The sequence below is a fragment of the Arvicola amphibius genome, chromosome 5 (assembly GCF_903992535.2).
Source record: "Arvicola amphibius chromosome 5, mArvAmp1.2, whole genome shotgun sequence".
In the NCBI taxonomy this organism is placed as follows: Eukaryota; Metazoa; Chordata; class Mammalia; order Rodentia; family Cricetidae; genus Arvicola; species Arvicola amphibius.
Window position 1 is genome coordinate 132,862,186 of NC_052051.1, and position 24,547 is coordinate 132,886,732.

General features: G+C 37.6%; 1 protein-coding gene across 1 annotated transcript in view; it reads left to right on the plus strand.

The window, feature by feature from the left end:
- Positions 1-24,547, plus strand: part of Slc12a2 (solute carrier family 12 member 2) — a 72,975-nt gene that overhangs the window by 32,554 nt on the left and 15,874 nt on the right. Inside the window, 9 exon segments of the mRNA XM_038330025.1 lie at positions 4-111; positions 1,467-1,590; positions 2,251-2,352; positions 3,584-3,739; positions 5,125-5,224; positions 9,542-9,653; positions 11,779-11,919; positions 17,691-17,797; positions 24,239-24,318. Of these exon segments, the coding sequence (XP_038185953.1) occupies positions 4-111; positions 1,467-1,590; positions 2,251-2,352; positions 3,584-3,739; positions 5,125-5,224; positions 9,542-9,653; positions 11,779-11,919; positions 17,691-17,797; positions 24,239-24,318 (1,030 nt within the window).

The window sequence follows — 24,547 nt, forward strand, 5'->3', positions numbered from 1 at the left end:
TAGGTGATGAGCATGGTGTCAGGGTTCGCACCCTTAATCTCTGCAGGTATCTTTTCAGCCACACTTTCATCAGCTCTAGCCTCTCTCGTGAGTGCTCCCAAAATATTTCAGGTAAATGCTTCATAGTATAATTTTTATTGGGGAAATGTTAAGACATTTCAATTTTTGGATTGTTGCTATATTCAAGTAGGTTACCTTTATCAACCTCACGTGTTTGTTATGTTTGCCTTTATGTATATTAAAACTGGTATAAATTTTATGTATATAAATGCTATGTGTATCCATACAAACATCTGTGCATTTTTCTAGTGTCATGGTATATGCTTAGAAAGGATGATTTGAGGATCTGGAGAGATGGCTCAATTGTATGGTCTCATGCAAAAGATCCAAATTCCGTTTCCAGATTGTACATTGGGTGACTTATAATCACTATGACTCCAGACACATACATAATTAAAAATTACAAAAATAAGTATTTTAGGGATAAAAGAGTTTTTGACATACTTAGCATAAAAGTCTAGGGTTCTTAGGAGTGCAGTCTAAGACTAATCAGAAGTAGTAAATAATAGTTTCAGTTAGCATGTTGCCAACTTAAATATTTTATGTGGCTAACATTACAGTAATTGTAGTAGGTGCGGTGATAACTAGAATGAACATGGCTCCCTGTAGTGATCATTAAGCAGCTAATACTGATTAGGATATAATTTTTAATTACTAAGTCAGGTAAGTGTTGAATTTCTATCCTTATTCTTAATATTATATTTATAGCCAAAAAGTATAGTAATAGTGTAGAATATGATTTTTAAGGTAGCATCTATTAAGATTTGAAGAAAAGTGATTAAACTTTATAATTAGGGTTTTAAATCTACTTTTATGTTTCAGATTTGGACCTAATGTTTCTTTTTTAAAAAATATATATTTTTATTTTATGTACATTAATGTTTTGCCTGCATGTAAGTGTGTGAGGGTGTCAAATCTTTAAGAGTTACAGACAGTCATGAATAGCCATACACATGAGCTGCCACATGGGTGCTGGGAATTGAACCCAGGTCCTCTGGAAGAATAGTCAGTGCTCTTAACCTCTGAGCCATCCCTCCAGCAGCCCTGAACTTAGTTTCTTAAAGTCATAGGTACACTGTATTGTACTTACCAGCTTCCAATTTTCTTTTTTATTGTACTATGATTTCAAATGTCTGCTTTGCTGATTCTTCAAAGGAAGAGTTTCAACATGGGGTGGGGTAAGACAACATCTTAAGAATTGTTATATAAACCAACTACCCTTCTGCTATTTGAACTATTTTACATAGCCCTAATAGTCTGTAGGTGAAACTCTGAGACAGGAAACAAAAAGCATCAGAAATGAGAGACTCGGGCTCCAATTCATTATTAACCTGTTTTAACTGTTAGCAGATTTGTGTATCTTAATTTTCATGTATTTCATTTTAATGTTTGTATTCTTTTATTAGGCTCTATGTAAGGACAATATCTACCCAGCTTTCCAGATGTTTGCTAAAGGCTATGGAAAAAATAACGAACCTCTTCGTGGTTACATCTTAACATTCTTAATTGCACTTGGATTCATCCTAATTGGTTAGTTCTATGAATGATTTATTATGTAGGTTTTGGTATGTTTATATATAGCATTACCTATAATCATGAATATTAAATTAACAAAATGTGCCTTGCTTTAGTGCACTAAATTAATTTCTAATCAAACAAGAATAAGTAAAATACTACAAATAATAGTGACAGATATTATTTACTAAAATTGTTGCTGTCACATGAAATTAAGGACGGAGGAAATAGAGGAGGTTACACTTTTTTTTAAGACTCATTTAGCCCAGGGTGGCCTCCTATTATTCACAATTGTAGCCAGTGTACAGTTGAATTCCCGTTGGGCTTGTATCTATTTCCCAAGGACTAGGATTGTAAGCGTGTACTCGTAAAATACATGATGATAGTGTAGGGAAAGGGTACTAGTGTGCCCAGGAAGATAATGCCTCTATCTGAGCATGTGCAAAGCTGTGGATCCTGTTGATTATTCTAAAGATAACATTAGGCTTTCTAAAGAATTGTCTAGACCCTCATATTAGTTGATTGAAACTTGATTATGCCATCAGTTGTGATAGCAGGATATAAGTATCAGTCTGTGGTAGATTTAGGGGTATTTATTATGCTATTTAAAAGTTAGGAATATTTCAAAATTTGTAGTTTTAAATACATTAAATTTATTTCTTGTTTCTTTTGCAGCTGAATTGAATGTTATTGCTCCAATTATCTCAAATTTCTTCCTTGCCTCATATGCGTTAATCAATTTTTCAGTGTTCCATGCATCACTTGCAAAATCTCCAGGTGATTTCACATTTTAAAAAGTTGTATATGCTAATGGCTATGATTTCTGAGAAAACAAAATTTCCAGTTTTCTAAATTTGGTGTTTGTGAGTTTAGCTCATTAGAGTTGTTTTCTTTTATAATTATGTCAAGTTCAGTGCTCAAAGATCTTTTTGTTATGAAGTACACTGATAATAAGCTGTTTCTTTTCAAAACATTAAACAGCATTTGTCATATTAAAGAATTAGTCCTATTTTGAGAATTTCTTTACTATTTGCTTACCTGATTCTGTTCTCGTAACTTTGTCATTATTTAATAACTGTTCAGAATTTGGGTTGGTTTTTTTTTTTTTTTTTTTTTTTTTTTTTTTTTTTTTTTGGTGCTGAGAATCGAGCTTGTGCTCCAGGCATGACAATCACAGCACACTCTTCACCACTGAGCCTAAGTGCCAGGCCCTAGCATGTTTTTGCACAGTGAATTTTGTAGAATTCTAGCATAGGGGCCTTTGTCAACTGAAAAAGTACTGTGCTGCTTGTGTTCTAAATGGGGCAGGGCTAAAATCAGGAAGAGAATGGTAAGTACAGAAGGATTTAAGTTTCTCAGAACAGGCCAGTAGCAGGTGGGTTTTTCAAAAGGAAAGGAAGTATGAACACATGTCTTAGCTTCAGTTTTACTTTCAAAATAAAATTTTATTGAAATAATTTTAAATAAAAGTGTTTTTGACTATTAGTGACAAGGTTATGAATTTTTAATTCATTATATTTTATTTATTTATATATTATTAGTATATAATTAATGCTAATGGAAAGGTATGAATTTCTTGGAGTCACACCAAGATTTAGTTACATGGGTAGGTTGTTTGAAATGTTTACTAAATCCATTAGAACATGGCTGTGTCTCATGCTGATGACTAGAGGGTAAAGCTGCTCCACCAAGGAGCAAGTCTACATGAAGTCTTTCCTTTGTATGGTGCTTCTGTAGTGTTCACTATGGTGGGTTGATTTAAAATTTCAAAGATTGTATTGACTGAAGGTCTGAGAAGATGCAGTAATAGGAAAATATTATCTTCACAGTCATTAAGAATTATCAGAACCAGTTATGATCAATAACAGTCATTGGCTTTATTGTTTGATGTTATCCTTGAACTTAATAATGAGAGTGGCACCCATAATGAAAACTATTCTATACATAATTTAGTGTCACTGTGTAAAGCAGATGAAAACTGATGACGTTTTCTGTCTGTCTTTGTTAGGATGGCGTCCTGCATTCAAGTACTACAACATGTGGGTGTCCCTTCTCGGAGCCATTCTGTGTTGCATCGTCATGTTTGTCATTAACTGGTGGGCGGCCTTGCTCACCTACGTGATAGTTCTCGGGCTTTATATTTATGTTACCTACAAAAAACCAGGTCAGTAGTCTTTTCTGCTTGGTAGTTTTACTTAGAAAATGTCAACAAATTTTTGTTACTTTTTATTCAAGCATCTTTTGTGTATTTGAAAAGGTGTTACATGTGAAACTTACAATACCTTCTTGCCAAGTAATTTTTTTGTTTTTGAAGTACATTTAGTTTCAATGATCTATTTTAAAATGTTTTATTCCTATAGAATTTCATTCTCACCAATGAATTAAATGTGACTAACCTTACTTTAAGAAAGATAATAAACATTCTGTTGTAGTTATGTTTTAAAATTGTCCTGTGAAGGTTCTAGATTTGCAGCACTCTAGTAACAACTAGCGAAATATATATGTGTATGTTTGCATGTGTGGCACACACATATATGAGGCCTCTCGTCATCTTAGAGCTGCTGTATGACAAGGAATTCAGGCACTGGAAAGATGTGTCTTTCCCACAGAAAGTAAAAATTATACACACACACACACACACACACACACAGATTGTGTGTGTGTGTGTGTGTGTGTGTGTGTTTGTTTGCTTGAGACAGGGTTTCTCTGTCCTGGAGTTCACTCTGTAAACCAACTGGTCTTAAACACACAGAGATCCATTTACCTCTTCTTTCCAAGTGCTGGGATCAAAGCTGTGCACCATCACTGCCCAGCTAATAACGAATGTTCTTAACTGAGAAATAATTAGTAATTATCATCTTCCACATTGATGATGTCTAGGTAGATCTCCAAGTAAGGTAATGAGGGTGAGGGCTATTAGGATTTTTTCAGTGTACAGAAAAAGATCTGGCATAAAAAAGACAGGAGAGTTTGGTCTATGGCATAATCTGAGAAGGAGCGGGTCCAGCAGTTTACAGCAGTGATGAGACATTTCGGTCTGGATGTGAAATGATGAGCTTTTGGATTCAGACGGTGGCTCTAGAAATGAAAGGGCAAAGGAGCTATATTTTTAACACTTAAGAGCAATTATTCCTTCAAAATACCTACTAAGCATATATTAATGTGTCTAAAATCAATCAAGGTCCAACCTTTTTATTCAATGGTAGAAGACATTTTCATGTTTAAATAGCTTGAATGTATTTACTGTACCTAAAATATGCCTTCAGTTACAGAATGAATAATTTTAAATGTTTTATTGTTGAGAGATTGTTTTGAGTTATGTGAACATGCCATCATCATGCCTTTATTAGGTTATGCCTTTTTAAATTGCAACAACAGATATGATATCTTCATATATTTCTATATACTGGAACTATGCCAAGTTATAGACTAGTGCTTTATTTTAGCAATTGACTTATAAACATGAAAATTCTGCCCAATTTGCTGTCAGTCCCATATGTCTGAATTGGTGCTGTTGGTATCACACTGTGTGACCCTGTTTTCCCACAGATGTGAACTGGGGATCGTCCACTCAAGCCCTGACGTACCTGAGTGCACTGCAGCATTCAATTCGTCTCTCTGGGGTGGAAGACCATGTGAAAAACTTCAGGTGGGTGACAGGCACCGTGGAGGCGTTCTCTGGTCGCTACTCGTTCAATTCTTAACCATTTCTGTATGGATTAGTACAGGATATTCTGTTTTGTTTGGATGGTCCTGGGCAGTTAATTATTCAAAATCAAATCATGCAAAAAAAAATTGTTTTCCTTCAAACTATTATGAAAGTTTTGGAACTATCATTTAAAGAAAAATAATTTTTTCCTCTTTGTAACCGTTCATGTTGACTACTATTTATAAGTTTCTTTAAAATTTTTCTATGTGTATGGATATTTTGCTTGTGTCTGTGTCTGTGCACTTGCATACCTGGTGCCTGCAGAGGCCAGAGAAGAGCGTTAGATCCCCTGAAACTGGGGTTACTGACAATTGTGAACTGTTATGTGGGTGTTGGTAATTGACCCCTGTAAGGGTTTTTTGTTTATCTGTTTGAGACAGGGTTTCACTGTATAACTCCGGCTGCCCGGGGACTCCCTTTGTGTAGACCAGACAACCTTTCAACTCAGAGACCCACCTGCCTCTGCTGCTTGAGTGCTGCGGGCACAGCCGTGCCTGCTGCTGTAGGCTCATTGATGCACCTATTTCTGTAATTTATTAAGACTAAATAATTCTGAGTTATTCCCATTCCTCAGCAACTAAGTGGAAACCACTTGCAGTGATTGACGGCATTTAGCCAAAGAGTGCTTGCCTTGTCCCTCAGGGAAGGGCTGTCAGTAATCTATTAGTCATCAGTGAAACTTCTGCAATGTATTGCCAATAGTGGGTTAGATCCAGTTGCTTAAGCTCTGTAGAGAGATGCTTTTCTATATTCAGAAGTATTATGTATATAAAGTCTAAGACCTTTTAGCTTATTTATACTTAATATTTTCATAAAATAATATTTTCTAAATTGATCAAATTTTTTAGCTGTGAAGAGGTGACTTTTTCTGGTCATGAGTCATCACCTTTCATTGGCTTCTGTGTGTAACTCTCTTTCTGGAACATACAATGTTGTTCCAGAGAAATCTTTGAAGAGGAGATACATTTCAGGAAACAATTGCTCTCTTGAGAAGGAGAATTTGTGTGTATTCCTTATGTTGCTCTTTTGGGTACCTGCTCACCCACTGTCCTTTTTCTCTGAAATGAAAAGCTCCCAGAGACAGCAGTTTTGCAAGTGAGAGAGGGGAGGAAAAAAAAGAATGAAGCCCTGATAGAAAAACTTAAATGTTAGTGTATTTTGGGTAGTTGATATGACATAAAAATAGAAATTATTGTTTTGTGAGTTGTGTAACATAAATGAATATATGAACAAAAGTCACAATTAGTCTTAAGCCAGTAAAAATTTGATTGGACTTATTTTAATTGGGTGAATTTTTTTAAGTTCTTTTTTATTCCAGTTTGGTTTTTTGCTGTTTAAGAATTTATATAGCTCAACTGTTCTGTAACTCAGTGTACTCCTGCCTCTGCTCGCCATGTATGTTTTAAATTTTTATAAAAATTATAATAGACATAGCATGAAGGGGAGTGTTTGAAAATTTTGCCTTGAAAACCAATACTTTCCTTATCTATCCTCTATGTTCTTTTCTTACCCCATAGGCAGCAGTTTCTGCAATTTGGCTGCTTTGTTACCTGTTCATTTTGTATTCATAAAGCCGTATTTATCTTGCTGTGCTTTCTGATTTTTGCTGGCCATTATTTTCTCTCTTTCTGGCTATAGTGCATAGACGTACTCTTCCCATACTTGCAGTACATTGTATGGTGTTACTTTAATTAATTCACATTTAATATTTGTATTTTTATAATGTTAAATGGTAGATACGGTATAATTTTTTACTTTGTTGTTATATTAAAACTAATAACTTTTTATATTTAATTTTTGTGTTTATCTCAGCCTTCATCAAAGTTGCAAGAAGTTTGAGTTATGTGACGTTTCTTTCTAATAGTTTCCTATTTCTTGAGTCTGGGTTCTTCTAAAGTGCAGTCTCCATGCTCCTTGACAAAGAAGTTCTGCACTGGTGCTGAGGGCTTCCTTGCTAGTCAAGTTCTTAGTGTAGATTAATACGGCTTTGCCATTCTTCAGGGAATTTAAGTCATTTTAAAGGCTTTCTTTTGATCTGATTAGATTTCTCAGAAAGGAATATTTTAAGCTGTTTGTATGTCCTTGTTACCAGATTTCTGAGAGCTAGGTAGGGAAGAAGGTGAAGGTTTCAGAGTTTTGCCCATAAACAACCTCTAATCCTCTAGCTTAGATTGCTGACTTCTGCCCTTAGCTATTTCAGTGTCTTCTGGACCACAGACGCCTTTTAGCAAGAAGCCATAGTGATGGAAATGCCTTGGCTCAGTCTACTTGCTTCTTTTGTAGACTTCTTATGTTCTTGATTCAGGTTTCTTTACCACATCATCACTGCTGTTCCCAGACCCTTGAACTCTAGGCAGCATTGCTGGACCTGTGGTCTAGAATCAGCAGCTTCGCAGCCTTTCCCTTCATTTAGTGTTTCCTGATGGTCTGCTCCCCGTTCTGGCTGGCTTTATACCTTTCAATATTGTAGTGCTGTTACCCATGAGTGTTTGTTGATTGCATGGTTTTGTCACTTTAACAGAATTATTTGTTTATGGGGAGTCTACTCTAAAAAGAAGCTTTTTAAAAGGCAGTAATTAAACGCTGAAGGAGTTGACAGATGTTCAGACATGAATGGTTCATGGCAAGTAGGCAGATTTGGCCATTTGGCACTACTGTTCCTTACACATTGCCATTCTGTTGCCCCTAGAAGATGTGTTTTGTCTTTGTGATCAAAGTCATCACTACACCCATGATCTTGCTTACAAGAAAGAAAATATGGGGAACAACTCACTTTTAAGTAGCATAGTCTGAAAAGCAAGCACCTTATGGGTTGTAAAATATTCACAGTTCCTTTGGAGAATTATGCTATCTGTGGAAGCTAAAAGGTGAGACAAGACAGTCTGAAGAGGGCACTGAGCTGTCTGGGCCATAACGTTACATTTGATTACTCCAAAGCACCTCTCAGACAGAATTGAGTTTTGAGCTACCTCACTAAATTTCTAAATCTTGGTTAATCCTTTTATTATTTTAGGGCTGAGTCAAAAAGTTAGTGTTTAAGTAAGAATTAAAGAAAAATTTAAAGATTCACTTAGTTTTGTTTTATGTTTATGTGTGTCCTTGCCTACATGTATGTCTGAGAATCAGAAGAGGGCATCAGATTCTCTGAAACAAGTGTCAGACTGTTGGTAGCTGCCATGTGTGTACTGGAACCCTGGTCCTCTACAAGAACAGGAAGTGCTCGTAACCTCTCTGGGTTCTTACCTTAGGAGTCCTTACTGAGCATCTTTCCAGTCCTAACCTTAGTAATCAGTCAGCTCTTTGCTAATTTCAGGAAATTTGCTAATCTGTTTTGATACCTGGATATTATATAAACAAGACTTATTTCCTCTTTTAGTGAGAATCAGTTTTTATTTTTCAAGACAGGGTCTCTCTCAGTACTCCTGGCTGTCTTGAAACTTGCTATTGTAGATCAGGTTGGTCTCAAACTCACAGAGATTCACCTGCCTCTGCCTCACATGTGCTGGGATTAAAAGCATGCACTGCTGTTGCCAACCAAAAAGCAAGTATAAACATCTAAATATTTTGTCACCTTCTCATGTTTGCAGAGATACTTGTGTGCAGTTTTGGCATTCCTGGTTATTAACTAGAATGAAAGTCTTTTAGTCCAATAGAACATGTGGTTGATTCTGCTTACAGCACAGCAGTTTTGAGTAACCTGGATTAGACAGGGTTGATATATGAAGTGATGTCATTATGCTGAGATGGAATTCACCTGTGTATATTATGGTTTTGTTGTGCTCAGTAAGTTTTTTAGGATCTATGAAATGACTGGAACATTTATGACCTTTGAAGATAAAAAAATTTATTATCTCATTCTTAAACAAAATAGTAATTTCTGTGGCATTCCCAGAAACTCGGTGTTGTTTGAGAGGGGTATCTGGTATGCTATTTCTTACAATTTTTTTAACATTTGGTGTTATTTATGTGTTATATATGTCTATTTGTCTGTACGAATGTGCTCTGTGTCTCCAGGAGCCCTTGACAGCCAACTGGAGTTACACGTAGCCTTAAACTGTTTGACATAGCTGCTGAGAACTGAACTTGGGTCCTTTGGAAAAGCAGCAAACACTTGTTAACCACTGAGCCATCCCTCCAGTCCCACGTAGCCGGCATCTTCCTAAAGTTCTTCTGTAGCTTTGCTCCTAGAGAAACCACATACAAACTTCAGATTTCAAACTGTTCTAATTTTATTTTATTTATTTTATCTTAAATTAGGCCACAGTGTCTTGTTATGACAGGGTCTCCAAACTCGCGCCCTGCTTTACTTCATCTTGTTCATGACTTCACGAAAAATGTTGGTTTGATGATCTGTGGCCATGTGCATATGGTATGTATCAGTTTTGTTTTCTATAGTAAGACGTTCTTTCACTCACCAGCCAGGATTGTAAGTTACAGACTTTGTAGATTAGAAGTCATTAGACAAATTTGTAAGATTTTTTTTTAGATATTTTCTTCAAAATGCTTTTTCCTTAAAGTCACAGTCACAAAGTAGCATTTTTAAACAGATACTTTGTGATTTGAATCAGAAGTAAGAAAAATATATATAATAAGTTTTCACCCAAAAAGTCGTGCTTTTTAAAAAAATATCATTTTGAATCTTGAAAATAATTGTGAAATGCTGCATCCTGCGGTGTGCATTGGAGCTGAGGTGTGTGTGTGTGTGTGTGTGTGTGTGTGTGTGTGTGTTTGTGTGTTTGTTTGTTTGTTTTTGTGGCACCTCCTGGCCAGCTGCGTCAAGAGAAGCTGACTATCTCCTTCCCAGCCATTGATGTTGGATACTTGTTGAAGTAGATGACAGACTTTTTTTTCCTGAGGAGCACATGGTCACAGAAGTAGCTGCAGATGTTCTGGAAGGGCTTTGTGGCTCAAGTCAGTGGGAATGACAGAGTCCCCATGACTCAAGGTGTCGTGTTCCACAGTAATATGTGCCTGCTATTGAGCGAGCGGCGTTCCTGCTGCAGACCAAGGAGGATTTTGGAGAGAGGGCACAAGTCTTTTTGAGATGCATCATGGACACAGTCTAAGGATCTCAGCTTGGCTACTGTAAAAAAGAGAGAGAAGGATATTTCTGTACAATAAGTACTGTGCCTCCGCAGCTGGGGTCCAAAAGAGCGAGCATAACTTCTCTAAAATGATGTGTGCCAATGTGTAGTCAGAAAACCCTTAAAGAAGGTAGGAAACGAAGGACCAGACCAGCCAAGACTCAGCATCACATCACCTCACGCATCCTGTAACACTGCTCTGAAGAGATAATGTAAGAAAATGAGGAGGCCGCAGAATATGCTAAACATTTGCCCAAGAGAATGAAGGGAAGCCACCAAAAAATGCCAGGAACAGATTGCCAAGAGAGTAGGCTGTCCTTGCTGAGAATTTCTATTTCTAAATCTGAGTCTAGTTAAAAATAAGTCTTTTAAGGGTAACAAACAAATGATAGGCCTTGGAGGGAAATAAAACTAGAATGTCATATTTGTTTTTTCCTCAAACTCTGCTCCATTATTTAGGTGCCAGAATGTATGTTGTTCATTGTTTTGCAGTTCCTGTAACAGTCGCTCTTGTATGGTTGCAAAGCCAAGGCCACAAATATCCATGTGCACACTTGGGCTTGTGGAGGGTTTGTCATCAGCATTGACCCCACTCACGGTACATGGAGTGTTCCAATTTGTCTCTAATGAGCCCTGAAGTCAGTGCCTAGAGCACAAGATGCTAGAAAGAAGGCAATTTCCATCATTAGGAGAGATTTTTCTCTACATACTTATTTTTTATTTTTATAGCTTAATTTATTTTTATTTTATGTACTTTGTTTTGCCTATATAAAACAGTGAGTTGTTTTGTGGGAGCTGGAAATTGAACCTTGGTCCTCTGGAAGAGCAGCCAGTGCTCTTAACCACTGAGCCATTTCTCCAGCCCCTGACATACTTATTTTTAAGATATATACTTTTAAATACTTTCAAAGTTTTGTTTTATATGTCTGTGCCTAACAAATTTTATAGATTGTATAAAAGTATCAAAATGGAATTTTGAGTTAGCAAAGCCCATTTCCTTCACCTTATAGGAGAAGTATATGCCTTACTTTGATTTTTCACTGATATTCTCAATTTACTGTGATCCAGACACTTAGACCAAACAGAAAGCAAAATAGGAGACTTTCTGTAGAGAAATAGAAGGCTTTATTTTGCATTGTGTAATCTCTTTTCCATTTTCAGTGATTGCAAATTTCTCTCATTAATTTAGGATTGAAACATTTTGTTTTAAAATCTGTTTTCCTCCCTTCTCCGGTTTGTATAACCTTAGGTATTAGAGAGAATTCCCTCAGGGAAAATGAAAGACTGCTATTTCACTTCTCCCGCATCCACATAAGCACATTCTTTCGAACCAGTGAAAGAGGATACCTTTTCTAAGTGTAAAAGGGATTGTGTGTCAAGTAAAAAATTCGGTTATATTTTGTTTTAAAGGGCCCTCGAAGACAAGCTATGAAAGAGATGTCCATTGATCAAGCCAAATATCAGCGATGGCTTATTAAAAACAAAATGAAGGCTTTCTATGCTCCGGTTCATGCAGACGACCTGAGAGAAGGTGCCCAGTATTTGATGCAGGTGATGAATCTTTCACATGACTGCACATTAAAGCTTTTATGTTTTCTATTTAATTATTCATGTGGTCTATATCTTTTTTTAAAATATCTTTAAGCAAACCACTAATTGTTTTGTAATTTAGAAATCTGCAGAAATGTTGTGCTGTTGGGTGACACAAAGGGCCTATTTGAAAATTCTCTTAACCTGTTCATCTCTCTGTTAGGTATTTCTCACTTCCTCTACCCACCAGGTTTGATTTTAAAACATTGAGTCATAGCCATCTTTATTTTGGCTTTTTGAAAATTCTTGTCTTTTGTATTTGTTCATTTACTAGCTCTAAGTTTAGACTTTATGTATTTTATAGGCACCACAATAGGAAATTTGGAATCATTCCCAGGTTTAAATGTTAGTGTTGTTGCTGTCTTATTATGGATCTTGGACCGAACTATTTACTTAACTTCTGAACTCTGTTTTCACTTTCCTAAAGATAATAGGGAGATATAAATTGAAACAGTGTTTACCAACTTAATCTTAAAACCCAACAAGTACACATTAAAAGTAAAAAGCGCTGTGATTAGAACTATCTGTTAAAGGTGAGATTTTTGGCTCTGCTGCATGCTTCTTAGAACATAGGAATAATCCTTGGAGCTTGGTTAAGAATAACTAAACTTTAAGAAAGACAAGCAGTGAGAAGGTTGTAATTATGACACTGCTGCATGGAAGTTGCCGTGATTTAGTGATGGCAGAAAATTGACTGCATACAGCGGCCTTGAAAAGTTGTCTGTGATTGCTGTCAATGAGAAGGAATGAAATGAGTCCTTACAAAGACTGTGCAAAAGCTGTTTTGAAGCAGGGTTTGGTGGATGCCTATATAATCCCAGTGCTTGGAGGCCTGATGATTGCCATTGGTTGAAGAGAACTCACTAGAGCAGATTTCTTTTCCTCTCATGGTGAAAAAGGTTGCAGTGGAGCTGCACGGCCTCAGAAGCCAGAGAACCACTGGCCTAGAAAGCCTGTGTGCTATACAGACTTGTAATCTGGCAGGATTTCAAACTAACCTAGGGTTCGTTATCCAAATAACATGCTTTCCATGGGTCAGGAAGGTTTCCTCAGTGGGGGAGGAAAACAGAATAAGCACCATTTTTGTGATGGCCCAGTGTGCCCACAGCTGTAGCACTGCACCCCTGGAAGGGGCAGAGATAGCTGATGGTTGTTCTCGCTTATTTACAGCCTATTTCTGCCGAGTTAGCAATTCAGTGTAAATGCCACTGGAAGATTTTGTTTCCCTTTTTCCTTGTGGAAACCTTTCACATAAGTAATAGATTATCTTGTTTTTTTTTAAATCATTGTCAGAAAGTGTTCCATTCATATTTTTCTTCACTGCCTGTATTCTACCAATATGGTGTTAAGTAGTTTATTCTTTCAGAAGAAATTATACTCCAAACTTCTGATTTCTCTTCTTCCTATTTAGCTCATCTTGACTTTCAGAATTTATCATTAAACTAACATTCAGATGTCAGCCTTCATTACAGACTTTTAATCACTAGTTTGCTGATGAGAACCTTTAGCAGTGAGATGTGAGCATGGTTAATTTCTTGATTTATGTTTTGGATTTTTTCTTTTTAAAAAGGCAGTAGACATCTGATTCTCCAACCATTTTTAAACCTTTATTTTATATAGCAAAATGGTAACTGTTCTTAATGAACATTCCAAAGAGACGACTCTTCAAAATCAGTTGCTTACTTATAATTTCAGCCTAGAATTATCTTGTCTAGCATCTTCTTAGACTTCATTGGTCATGTGCTAAAACAATTGGGCGATGGCGGTGGCTGTTTTTGGAAAAGGGTTTTGTGGTCTTACTCTGGTTGTCCTGGACCTCATAGTATTGACCCGCCTGGCCTTGAATCACAGTATATGATCCTCTTGTGTCTGTTTCCTGTGCTGAGATTACAGTTTTAATCTGGCTAACAGTGTTTTTAAAACTTGTTTTGGTATGTCACACGGTGGTGGTACATACCTTTAACCCCAGCACTCAGGTGGCAGAGACAGGGGGAACTCTTAAGTTTAAGGCCAGTCTGGTCTACAAGAGCTCGTTCCAGGACAGTCAGGGCTGTTACTCAGAGAAACCCTGTCTTGAAAAACCAAAACCAACCAAACAAAAACCTTGTTTTTCTTCTAGAATTCATAAATCAAAAGAATTTGGGAATTGCTAATAAAATTATTTATAGTACATGTTTATATTCAATTCTGTAAGCAGGCTCTAGGACTAGATTGTGCTGTGATGTACTAAGTGTTGATAAAGTGAGATCATCGTTTGCTTAATAGTGGGAGACAAAAATGAAAAGCTATGTAGCCCGCTCTTCTGTTGTGGTTGTGATGACATACAAAATGACAGAGTGACTGCTGTGATTGTCACTAAGTTCTGACACAGGTGCCTAGAGAGCACTGCTGAAAACCCGAAGCTGGCACTGCAGGAGGAGAGGCTTGAGGAAAGGATTGTGTTGTACTTCTTTAAGTGATAGAATCTGAAAACTGATTTTCTTTTTTTAATCAAACACTAATGAGGTGTTTTCTGGAGAAGATACTTTTTTCAGTAGTATTTTCTTAAATACTTACTGCTTCATGGGAATTGGAAATAATATCTCTTTTGTAATAGCTACGCCAAGTGAAGTATTTAAAAGTGAAAGAGATACATGTGGAAGTGAAAAATATTGAGTAATCCTAGAGAGAGTTACTGTATTAATGCCACTGAAAGTGTAAGTACACAGAGTGTCTTACAGGATGCTTATTCCTTATTTTATAAAGTTAAAAGTTTGAGAAACTACTCAGTGGTAGTATGCATTCCTTGTTTGTGTGAGGCCTTGAGTTTAATCCTTAGCACCCAAACAAACATGCCACTTTCATTATAATAGGATTACGACATAGGTTTTTTCCCCAAGTATTTTGTGCCATCAACAAGTCACTGCTGTTTTGTAACTGACTCTGTTAAACAGCTGTTGTGCTGAAGATACCGAAGACACTGCTTGATTCTGTTCAACACCTTTGACTCTGCCTCCACCCTGCAAAACAGACAAACAAACAAGCAAACATGAGGCTTCTATGGTTACGTCACCAGCAGATAGTTTTCCTTTTAGAAGAAGGTGGGATATTCTTTATTGTCCCATACTTTCTGCACCTTAACTACTGAAATACTTAGGGCATTGACTCATGGCCAGCCCTTTGATAAATATTTGAATTCATTTTATGTTTTGCAAAAAAAAAAATGATTTAAAGATGTTACTTAGAACCATTAGACAAAAACAAATTAGACTGTATCATCAACATAAATGAGAGCTAAAACCATAAAACTTAAAGAAAACAGAGCTAAATTTTCCATGGCCTTGGATCTGGTAGTAGACTCAGTTATGACACCAAATTGGACGTTTCCAGAATTAAGATGTTTTCCACAGAGGACTTTATGAAGAAAATGGAAACAACTTAGGGAATGGGAGAATGTTCCAGTCACTCTGATAAAGGGTTTGCCTTAGTAAGTAACTTAGTAGCTATTGTTGTAATGCAACACCATGACCAAGGTAACTTATAAAAGAAAGTTTATTGTGGGTTATAGTTTCAGAGGTGAGTCCATGGCCGTCAGTGCGGTGAGCATGGGGGCAGGGAAACAGGCAGGCAGGCATGGAAATCTGGCAGTAGCTGGAGCTTATATCCTGACCCACAAATGCAAGACAGGGAAAGAGCTAACTGGGCCTGGTGTGGGCTTTTGAAACGTTGAAGCCCATCCCCAGTGACACACCTCAACAAAGCCATCCTTCCCGATCCTTCCCAAACAGTTCACCAACTGGGGACAAGACATTCATATATATGAGCCTATGGAGGCCATTCTCATCCAAACCACCACAGGTTCTGATATCCATAATATGTATTCAAAAACTTCTAAAAATAATAATAAAACACAGAATTAGTAATTACAGTTGGGTAAAAAATAAAACTAAAAAATCTCCAGTAAACATGAAAAAGATTTTCGACATTACTTTTAAAGGAATTGTAAATCAAAACCACTAGGTCAGTATACTGTTAGTAGGGTCGTAGAAATATGAGAACCTGTGCTTTGTTGACTGTCAGCATAAACTAATATGCTGCATTCTTTGACATTTATCCCTAAAAACGGAAGGAACAGAGTTTTCTAGTGCAGGTATTTGCCACTGCACCATTTTGCACAGCAGCCAGAAGGTACAAACTGTACACAGCCAATGTATTCATCATCAGACAAATGGATAAGCACATGTGACTCGTGGATATTTAAATACAAAAATACTGTTTATCTGTAGAAAAGAATAAGGTACTCACTTTTGCATTAGCCTAGAAGACACCCTGCTAAGTGAAGTAAGCTAACCACCAAAGTTGTGGGATTTTGGTCATGAAGTAGCCAGGTAAAAGTGTATTAAATGTCACAAGGGCCACAAGAGAGAACATGAGTAGCTATGAATAGCTGTTACACAGCTGTTGCACAATTTCTGGTTGAGGTGATGGAAAGGTTCTAGAAATAGTGGTGTATTACTTGGCAGTACTGTGGACACAATAAATACTATTTAACATGGTAAACTTGTTTTTACCATGATTCATTTACGTGTGTGTCTGTATGTGCAGGTTCGTGTGTGGACTTAATAAACAGTGTCTTTCACTCCTCACTGGAACGAGCCAGTCTGTCTAGTTTGATTGGCCAGTGAGCCCCAGAGATCTGCCTGTCTCTGTCTCTATCACTGTTATTGCAAGTGTATGCCACAAGGCGTGGGTTTTTACATGGATTCTGGGATTGAACTCAGGTCTTCATGCAAACTATCTCCTCAGCCCTTACCACAATTTTTAAAAAGCCATACCCTCCCAGGATATAATTTCTCAGTATACTTGAGAAACAAAACAAAATCTTAGAAGAGAGATTCTATTGGACTTTGAGGGATAATTGTTAATCATGCTTAATTGCAGCTCTGTGTCCATGTGTGTTTTAAGACTGGATCTTCCTATCTATCTCAGATATAATATAACCCATGACACTCATTATATCTTGACTAGGCTGGTTTCAAACTCATGGCAGTCTGGCTCTGCCTCCTGAATGCTGGGATTATGAGCATGCACCCACCGTGCTTGGCTTGCATTGTAGCTCTTGGTGAGATTGCAAGATGAATACTTGAACTGTTGTGGGAAGGAACCAAACAGATTTCAGAAAGAACATGTGAATGATTTAAAGAATTCAGTTTCCTATTGGTAGAATTCAGAACTCCAGACATTAGACTTGCACCTAGGCATTGATGACTATTCTCAAAATACATCAAGGAGGTGGAGAATGCAACTGTTGTTTTTCTTTTTAAATTAAATACCTTATTTTGTTTTTTTTATTTTTTTTATTTTTTGGTTTTTCGAGACAGAGTTTCTCTGTGGCTTTGGAGCCTGTCCTGGAACTAGCTCTTGTAGACCAGGCTGGTCTCGAACTCACAGAGATCCGCCTGCCTCTGCCTCCCAAGTGCTGGGATTAAAGGCGTGCGCCACCACCGCCCGGCTAAATACCTTATTTTGGTTAGTAAAAGTACAAAATTTTTTATGTCATCAAGATATAAAAGTGAATTTGGTAGCTTTCAAGTGTTCCATTGTAATATCTATTTTTATTTATATTTAGTATAAGTAATTTGGGGTCAATTTTATATGTATAATTAAAAATTCTGTCAATGTGGAAATACTTCACCTCTTAAAAATTGGTTTGTTAAATAGTGTGTATCTGAAATTTGTGTTTTATATTTTAGGCTGCTGGTCTTGGTCGAATGAAACCAAACACGCTTGTCCTTGGATTTAAGAAAGACTGGTTACAAGCAGATATGAGGGATGTGGACATGTATATAAACTTATTTCAGTAAGTATGTTCTGAATTGTTATATACTTGACAGAAAAATGCTAATTTTGAAGCATTCCCTCTATTTTTACCTTGTTTTTTCCATGTAGTCCTTTCTTAATAGGTGCATAAAATTGAGAAAGAACCTCATGAACTATTTGGGTTTTAAAATGATGACCTACTAGGAAAATAATGATCTCTCTTTTCATATAAAACCTATGTACAAGTACTTATGTATAGGTACAGATGCAAATACATCTACAGAATAGCTCGCGTATGTAAAATGGTTTGTTGACCTTTTGTTGTTTTTTTTATTTCTTTAATAATTTCAGTGTATCTGAGACATACTAAATCCCCTGGAACTCTTTCATTTCTGCCCTCCTTCCCACTCAACTTTGAGATTGCTTCTTTTTTTTTTTTTCTTTTCCAATTGAGTCCAATTTTTGTTGACCAACTAGTGTGTGGTCAGTCTCCCAGGGATCCCGTTAAAAATGCTGCCTTGCTCTCCCCTCCTCAGCTAGTGGTAGGATCACAGGTCCACTCTCCTCCCTCTGTCTTAGAATTTTGTCTGGCTGGAGCTTGTTGTCATTTTACTGTGAGTTCATATGTGCAGCTTTCCTGTTTATCTAGAAAACTTTCCTTGAAGTTACCCTTTAGCTCTTACCTTCTTTCATGCTCTCTTCAGAGAAAATGGCTGAGCCTTGGGGCAAAGGGTGTGATGTGAATGTCTGACTTAGGGCTAAGCATCCAGTGTTTGTTCTCTGCACATTCACCAGATTGGAGTCTCTGCTAATTGCCATCTACTGCCAGGAAAGGCTTCTGAGGTCGCACCAATGGACATTATCCTGCCAGGCCAGTCATTGCTGTAGCTTTCAGACTTCATGAACGGTGAAGTTGAGGCTGACTTTTCTCCTCTAGCACTGGCCATAGACTCTTACAGCCCCATGAGCTCTGGTCAGTAAAGATGAATGCCCACTCAATGTCCCCATGGTCTGTGATTCAAGTATGTAGTGTCTTTAGCAATAGGTTTTTAGCATCAAGTTATGAAGGTTAGCTTGTTATACTTAGTGGTCTATGTGACACCATTGGCTAACAACTCAAAAAAAAAAAAAAACCCTAATTCTTGATACTGGGGTAATTTGTTAGATTGGGGTATCTAGTTAGGATATGGCCTCCGCTCATTGTAGGGTAACACCATTATACCTCTTTATATATGTCTATATCTTATGAAGCTTCCCTTTCCAAGTTTTTTACAAAGGATTTTAATATTAATTACCCCTCTCTCCCCATATTCCATCCTCTACTTTGCCTCCCATCTTCCACCCCCGTTTAACCCATTTTATTCTATTGCTTCCTTTTAATACTTTATACTGCTATGCTCTATTCCCACATTCTTGAAGGCCACTTCTCCCCTTAATAAATTCCCGATTTCTGTGGACATTACAAATGGAACACGTATATGTGAATATTCAAAGGTAGCATCCAGAAATGAGAGGAAATATACAATATTTATCTTTCTGGATTTAGGTTATCTTATTCAGTGTGCATGTTTCCAGCTCCCATCAATATACCTGTGAAATTCATTTTCAATTTTCTTAACAGCTGAATAATTTTTCATAGAAGTGTTACATGTGAACAAGAGTGGGTGTGTATAGGTACCTGCTTCCTGTGTAAGCTGGTAGACTTCTTCCTGTGTTTTTGCGGTAGCTGAGCAGAGTCAGCTCTGTAAGGTCTTCATTATGTCCTACACCGAGCAGCTGCAGAGATTTGCTTTTGTTCCCACACTGGTCCCTCCTTCATCCTTTGAGTTGCTCTTGTTGTTTGCAGCTACACGTGCTTGTTTGCCTTTTCCACTTGAAGTCTTGTTCTGAGCTTACGGTTCTCGTTTCCTCTGGGTTGTTTACCATGCAGCTTAGCTTCGTTTCACATCACTGTAACTTCCTTCTCACAGCTTGTCTAGTGGGTTCTTTTTATTCTTTTGCTACTTTGCCTTTCTGGTTCATAGATTGTATATATATTTAATCCTACCAGTGTTTTGTAGAATTGAATTATTAAATGAGAGAACTTTTGTTTTTACCAGATTTACTTGTTAAAACTTGAAAAGTACTTCCTTTCCCTAGTATTATGGAATTTGCTCAACCAATCTAATTTACACTAACAGTTCTCACAGTGCCATTATTATTTGCATAGTATTACCTTGCATATAAACAATTGTCTTTAAAAACAAACATCAGTGAGAAACTCTTACCTTTAGCAAAGAGGTTCTAAGATGGAATTTACATACCAGTTTTCCTGTGAATTTTAGTGGGATTACTTGGAACTTACTACAGTGGCCTCCTTTCCTGAAGTTCCTGGTTTGTCTATAGATTTTTTTTCATAGTTTATTTCAAAAGTCTTTCCGGAAATGATCAGAGGTCATAGTTGCTCCTTGAGAAGGTCTACTTTGATTAGTAATGCGTGCAGGTGACAAACGAATCCTTACATTGTTAGGTGATTTTAGTAAGGCTAAAGTCTGGAGCTAGGGTGTCCTGACCATCTGGTGAACAGTCACTGCAGCTGTCTAGTTCTGTGCTTTGTATCTTATGCCTCAGAAAAGACAGACAGTAGAAATAAAGATTAAACGATGAGCTCTCAAAGCTGTGAGCTGAGCTGTGCTATGCTGTTTTCTTCGCAGGCTCAAGAGCAGTGAGATGGAGTAATTAGTCCAGGAGGTAGAGAAGCAGCATTTGGGAAATGGATTTATACTCCAACAACATTAGCAGTAGTTGTAGTCGATCATATTGGCCCTGAAAGGGGTCTGAATGCTTTGGGAGGTAGCATTGCTCTGTTTGTTGTGCATCATTCAGCTAATTACAGACAGATAGGTAAGATTGTTCTCTAGTTCTCAACGCCATTAGAAATTAATGGTCTTGTTAATGTTATTACATTTACTTATATATGTACATGCCTGGGCATGCCTTGGTACAAGTGTGGAGGTCTCAGGACAGCTCACAGGAATAAATTCTCTTCTTACTATGGGAGTCCCAGGGATTGAATTAGGGTTGGTGGGTTTGGCAGCAACTGCCCATACCTACTGAGCAAGACACCCTACAGGCTCTCACTTTATCTTCTGCTTTATTGTGTAGTACTGGAAATTGAACCTAGGGTTTTGCACATGCTAGGTATGTATGATATACCACTGAGCTGATGAGGCTTGTCTCCTCATCCCTAGAAAGCCATCTAGGCTGATCATTAATTCTGTGATCTTTCTACCCTCACCCCAAATGCTAGAATTACAAATGGTATTTACTACCACACTTAGCCCTGTATATCTGTCTTTCTGTCTGTCTGTCTATCTATCTGTCTATCTATCTATCTATCTATCTATCTATCTATCTATCTATCTATCTATCATCTATCCATATATCCATTTATTTTTGAGAAAGGGCCACTTGTTAAGTTGCCCAGGCCACTTTTAAACTCATTCAATAGCCCAGTCTCATCTCGAATTTGTGATCTTCCTGACTCGGCTTCTCTGGTAGCAAGGATTGCAGGCCTGTATTATCATGTATCTAATAGCAGCTTTAAAGCAATGTTACTGCTCAGTATTTGTCATAATTAACTCCTAATGATTTCATTGAAGTTTTAAATATTTGTATAATTGAGGTATGTTTTATATATTAGCAATATGTAAGACCTGAAACAACAAATAATTTTCTATAGTTTTTAGCAAAACCATGCTGGTGTTTTAGCTTTGGTTAAGTTCATAGTTTATTTCCTGACATTCTTTAAAGAAAATTGGCATTTGATTCTGTTGATTTACTCTCTTTAAAAAAAATTGGTTAAATTAGAATTAGGTCCTTCAAGATATAATTGAGAAAGTAATCTCTATTAAATAAATTTCTTTTTAAAATGACTCTTTGACCTTAGCTAACTAATTACAGGAACAAAGCCAGATAATATCTAGATAGATAGATAGATAGATAGATAGATAGATAGATAGATAGACTGACTTTGTTTTATATTAAACATTCTTCATTTTGTTTGCAAGAGCAGCAAGTGCTCTTAACAGCTGAGCCATCTCTTCAAACCCAGCTTTCAATTTTCAAAATCTAAGTATGGACTTAGAGACCTTCAAGGTTTTGGTGGATATAAATAAATTTTTGCAATGCCTTTTTTATTTTTGATTAAAAATTTTTTCTTAAAATATATTTTGATCATATTCTTTCATTCCCCCATCTCCTCCCAGATATTCTTGTCTCCCTTTCAACCCAGCCTCATGTTGGTTCTCCCTGTGCTGAGAGTTTTATGCCAATGACACAAGTTACAGTCATCTGAGAAGGAAACTCCACTAAGAAAATGCCTCCATTAGACCCAACTCTGCACAAGACTATAGGGCAATGTCTTAATTAGTGGTGGGGAGGGCCCAGCCTACTGTGGATGGTGCCATTCCTGGGCTGATGTTCCTGAGTTCTATAAGAAAGCAGGCTGGGCCAGGCGAGGTGGCACATACCTTTAATCCTAGCATTGGCAGGCAGAAGCAGGCAGATCTCTGAGTTTGAGGACAGTCAAGGCTATGACAGAGAGAAACCCTCTAAAGAAAAATCTTAAAAATCCCGCAAAGGCATGTGGAGCAATCCAGTGAGCAACACTCCTCCATGGCCTCTGTATATCCGCTCCTGCCTCCAGGTTCCTGTCCTGTTTGAGTTCCTGCCCTGACTTCTTCAGTGATATACTGTTACCTGGAAGTGGCAAAGTGTAAGCTAAAATAAACCCTTCTTGGTCATGCTGTTTTCATCACAGCAATAGTAACTCTAAGAGAAAAAGGAAAGGGAGTGGGGACCAGAACATCCAACAAGACATGAAGTGCACAAAAAAAAAAAATAGTACATAACCATGGAATCCCTTTTTGTGTTGGTCAGCCAATTCTGGGCATAGCTGAAAGGCATAGACCAGATAAGTCATGGGCCCGAGGGGAAAACCCACTATTATTGTTCTAATAAAGAAATATAGCAATAAAATGACCGCTAATGACATTGCTATTCCAGAAATCAGTGGTTTGCTCAACCCTCATTAGAGAAGGTTCTTCTTGCAGTAGATGGTAGTTAAAAGACTCAGTTGTACAACATCATGACAGTGAGACTTTGGAGCATGCAGCACTAAAGGGGTCCCCTCAAGGCTCAGGGATCTGTGTGGAAGAGGTAGAAAGAGTAAGAGCCATGGTGATGGATGGGCCCAAGAAAACAGCATCTTCAGGCACAACAGGACTGAGACTCACAAAGACTGACAGCACACTCAAAACCTGCAGTTTCCAACCAGACAATTGCTTTTCTACACTAACTTCTAAACAGTAAAAAATACTTTAAAATGCTAACCTTTAGGGTTTGAAGATGGCTCAGTTGGTGGAGTGCTTACTAGGAAAGCACAAGAACCTGAGTTTGGTCTCTAACATCCATGTGAAAACCTGGGCACAGCAGCGTGTCTGCAGCATGTCTGTGACCTCCCATAGGAGAATGCCTGGGTGTGTGCGCCAGCACTGTAGCTGAACTAACAGCTCCAGGTTCAAGCTCCTGACTCAAACAGTTTTAGTGACTGAGGAAGACACTTGCTGTTGACTTTTGGATTCTGCCAGTATGCGCAAGTATCTGTACACACATACATTAATACACTCACGGATACTGATTTTTTAGAAATGTCTTCATAAAATAAAAGCTGTTCTCGTTCTCCTTCTCCGTAAAATCAATCTCTTCATCTTCAGATGTTTCTCTTAACTTCAAAGGAACTTACACCTAAGTTTAAGTGTAGTAGAATCGCTGTAATAGTTGTTTTCTGTCATATTGCCTTGCAAATGGAGGGGGCTAGATGGTGCAGTGTTTAAGACCACTCAGCTCCAGAGGACCCAAGTTCTATTCCCAGAACCCTCTTCAGGTGGCTGTAGCTCCAGCTGTAGGGAGATCCAATCCTTCTGGCCTCTGTTCTCACAGATACTTAGGTACACATTTCTACACACAGACACATAATGAAAAATAAAATAAAATTTAAATAAATGAACAACCAAACAACAACAATTACCAAACAAACAAATCTGTTCCTGCTCTAAAAAGCTGCCGCGTGAGTCAGTTGTGGTGCTTGGTGATGGTGTGAATTCCAGGAAGTATGTTGTGAGGTGGCTTTGAGAGAGAGTAGGTGCAGAGAGCTAGGCTGCACTTAGGCCGTATGGCGTGGGAAGTTGTGTATACAGTGTGCTTCTGACCAGAGCATCAGATGGCACATTACTGTAATAGAAACTTGCATAGTATCGAGGGTATTATAGAAGAAAGGTGTGGGATTCGGAACTAACATGATTCATCTCCCACTGACTGATTTTCAAAGAATATTAAAGAAAACAGATGTTTAGAGCTAACAGTAATTTTAGACGTGTATAGGTCCTTTCACTTCCTACAGAACATAATGGTTCTGTGATGCTTCCTTTCTCCATCGCAGTGATGCTTTTGACATACAATATGGAGTTGTGGTTATCCGCCTGAAGGAGGGCCTGGACATATCCCACCTCCAGGGACAAGGTGAGTGCTCCGCAGTGGAGGTTGCCTTCATGAGTGTGCATCACTTTGTTAGAAAATTGTGCCTAGTTGTTACATGTCCTTCCCTGACTTTCATAATTGCCATCATCTTTATTACCGCCTTAGAATCAGACTTGCTTGGAAGCCAACAATGTCTACATCATAAAGGATGGCTAATTATTATTAATGGTGAGAATAGAATTTATGATTTATAAATCATACACATAAGAAA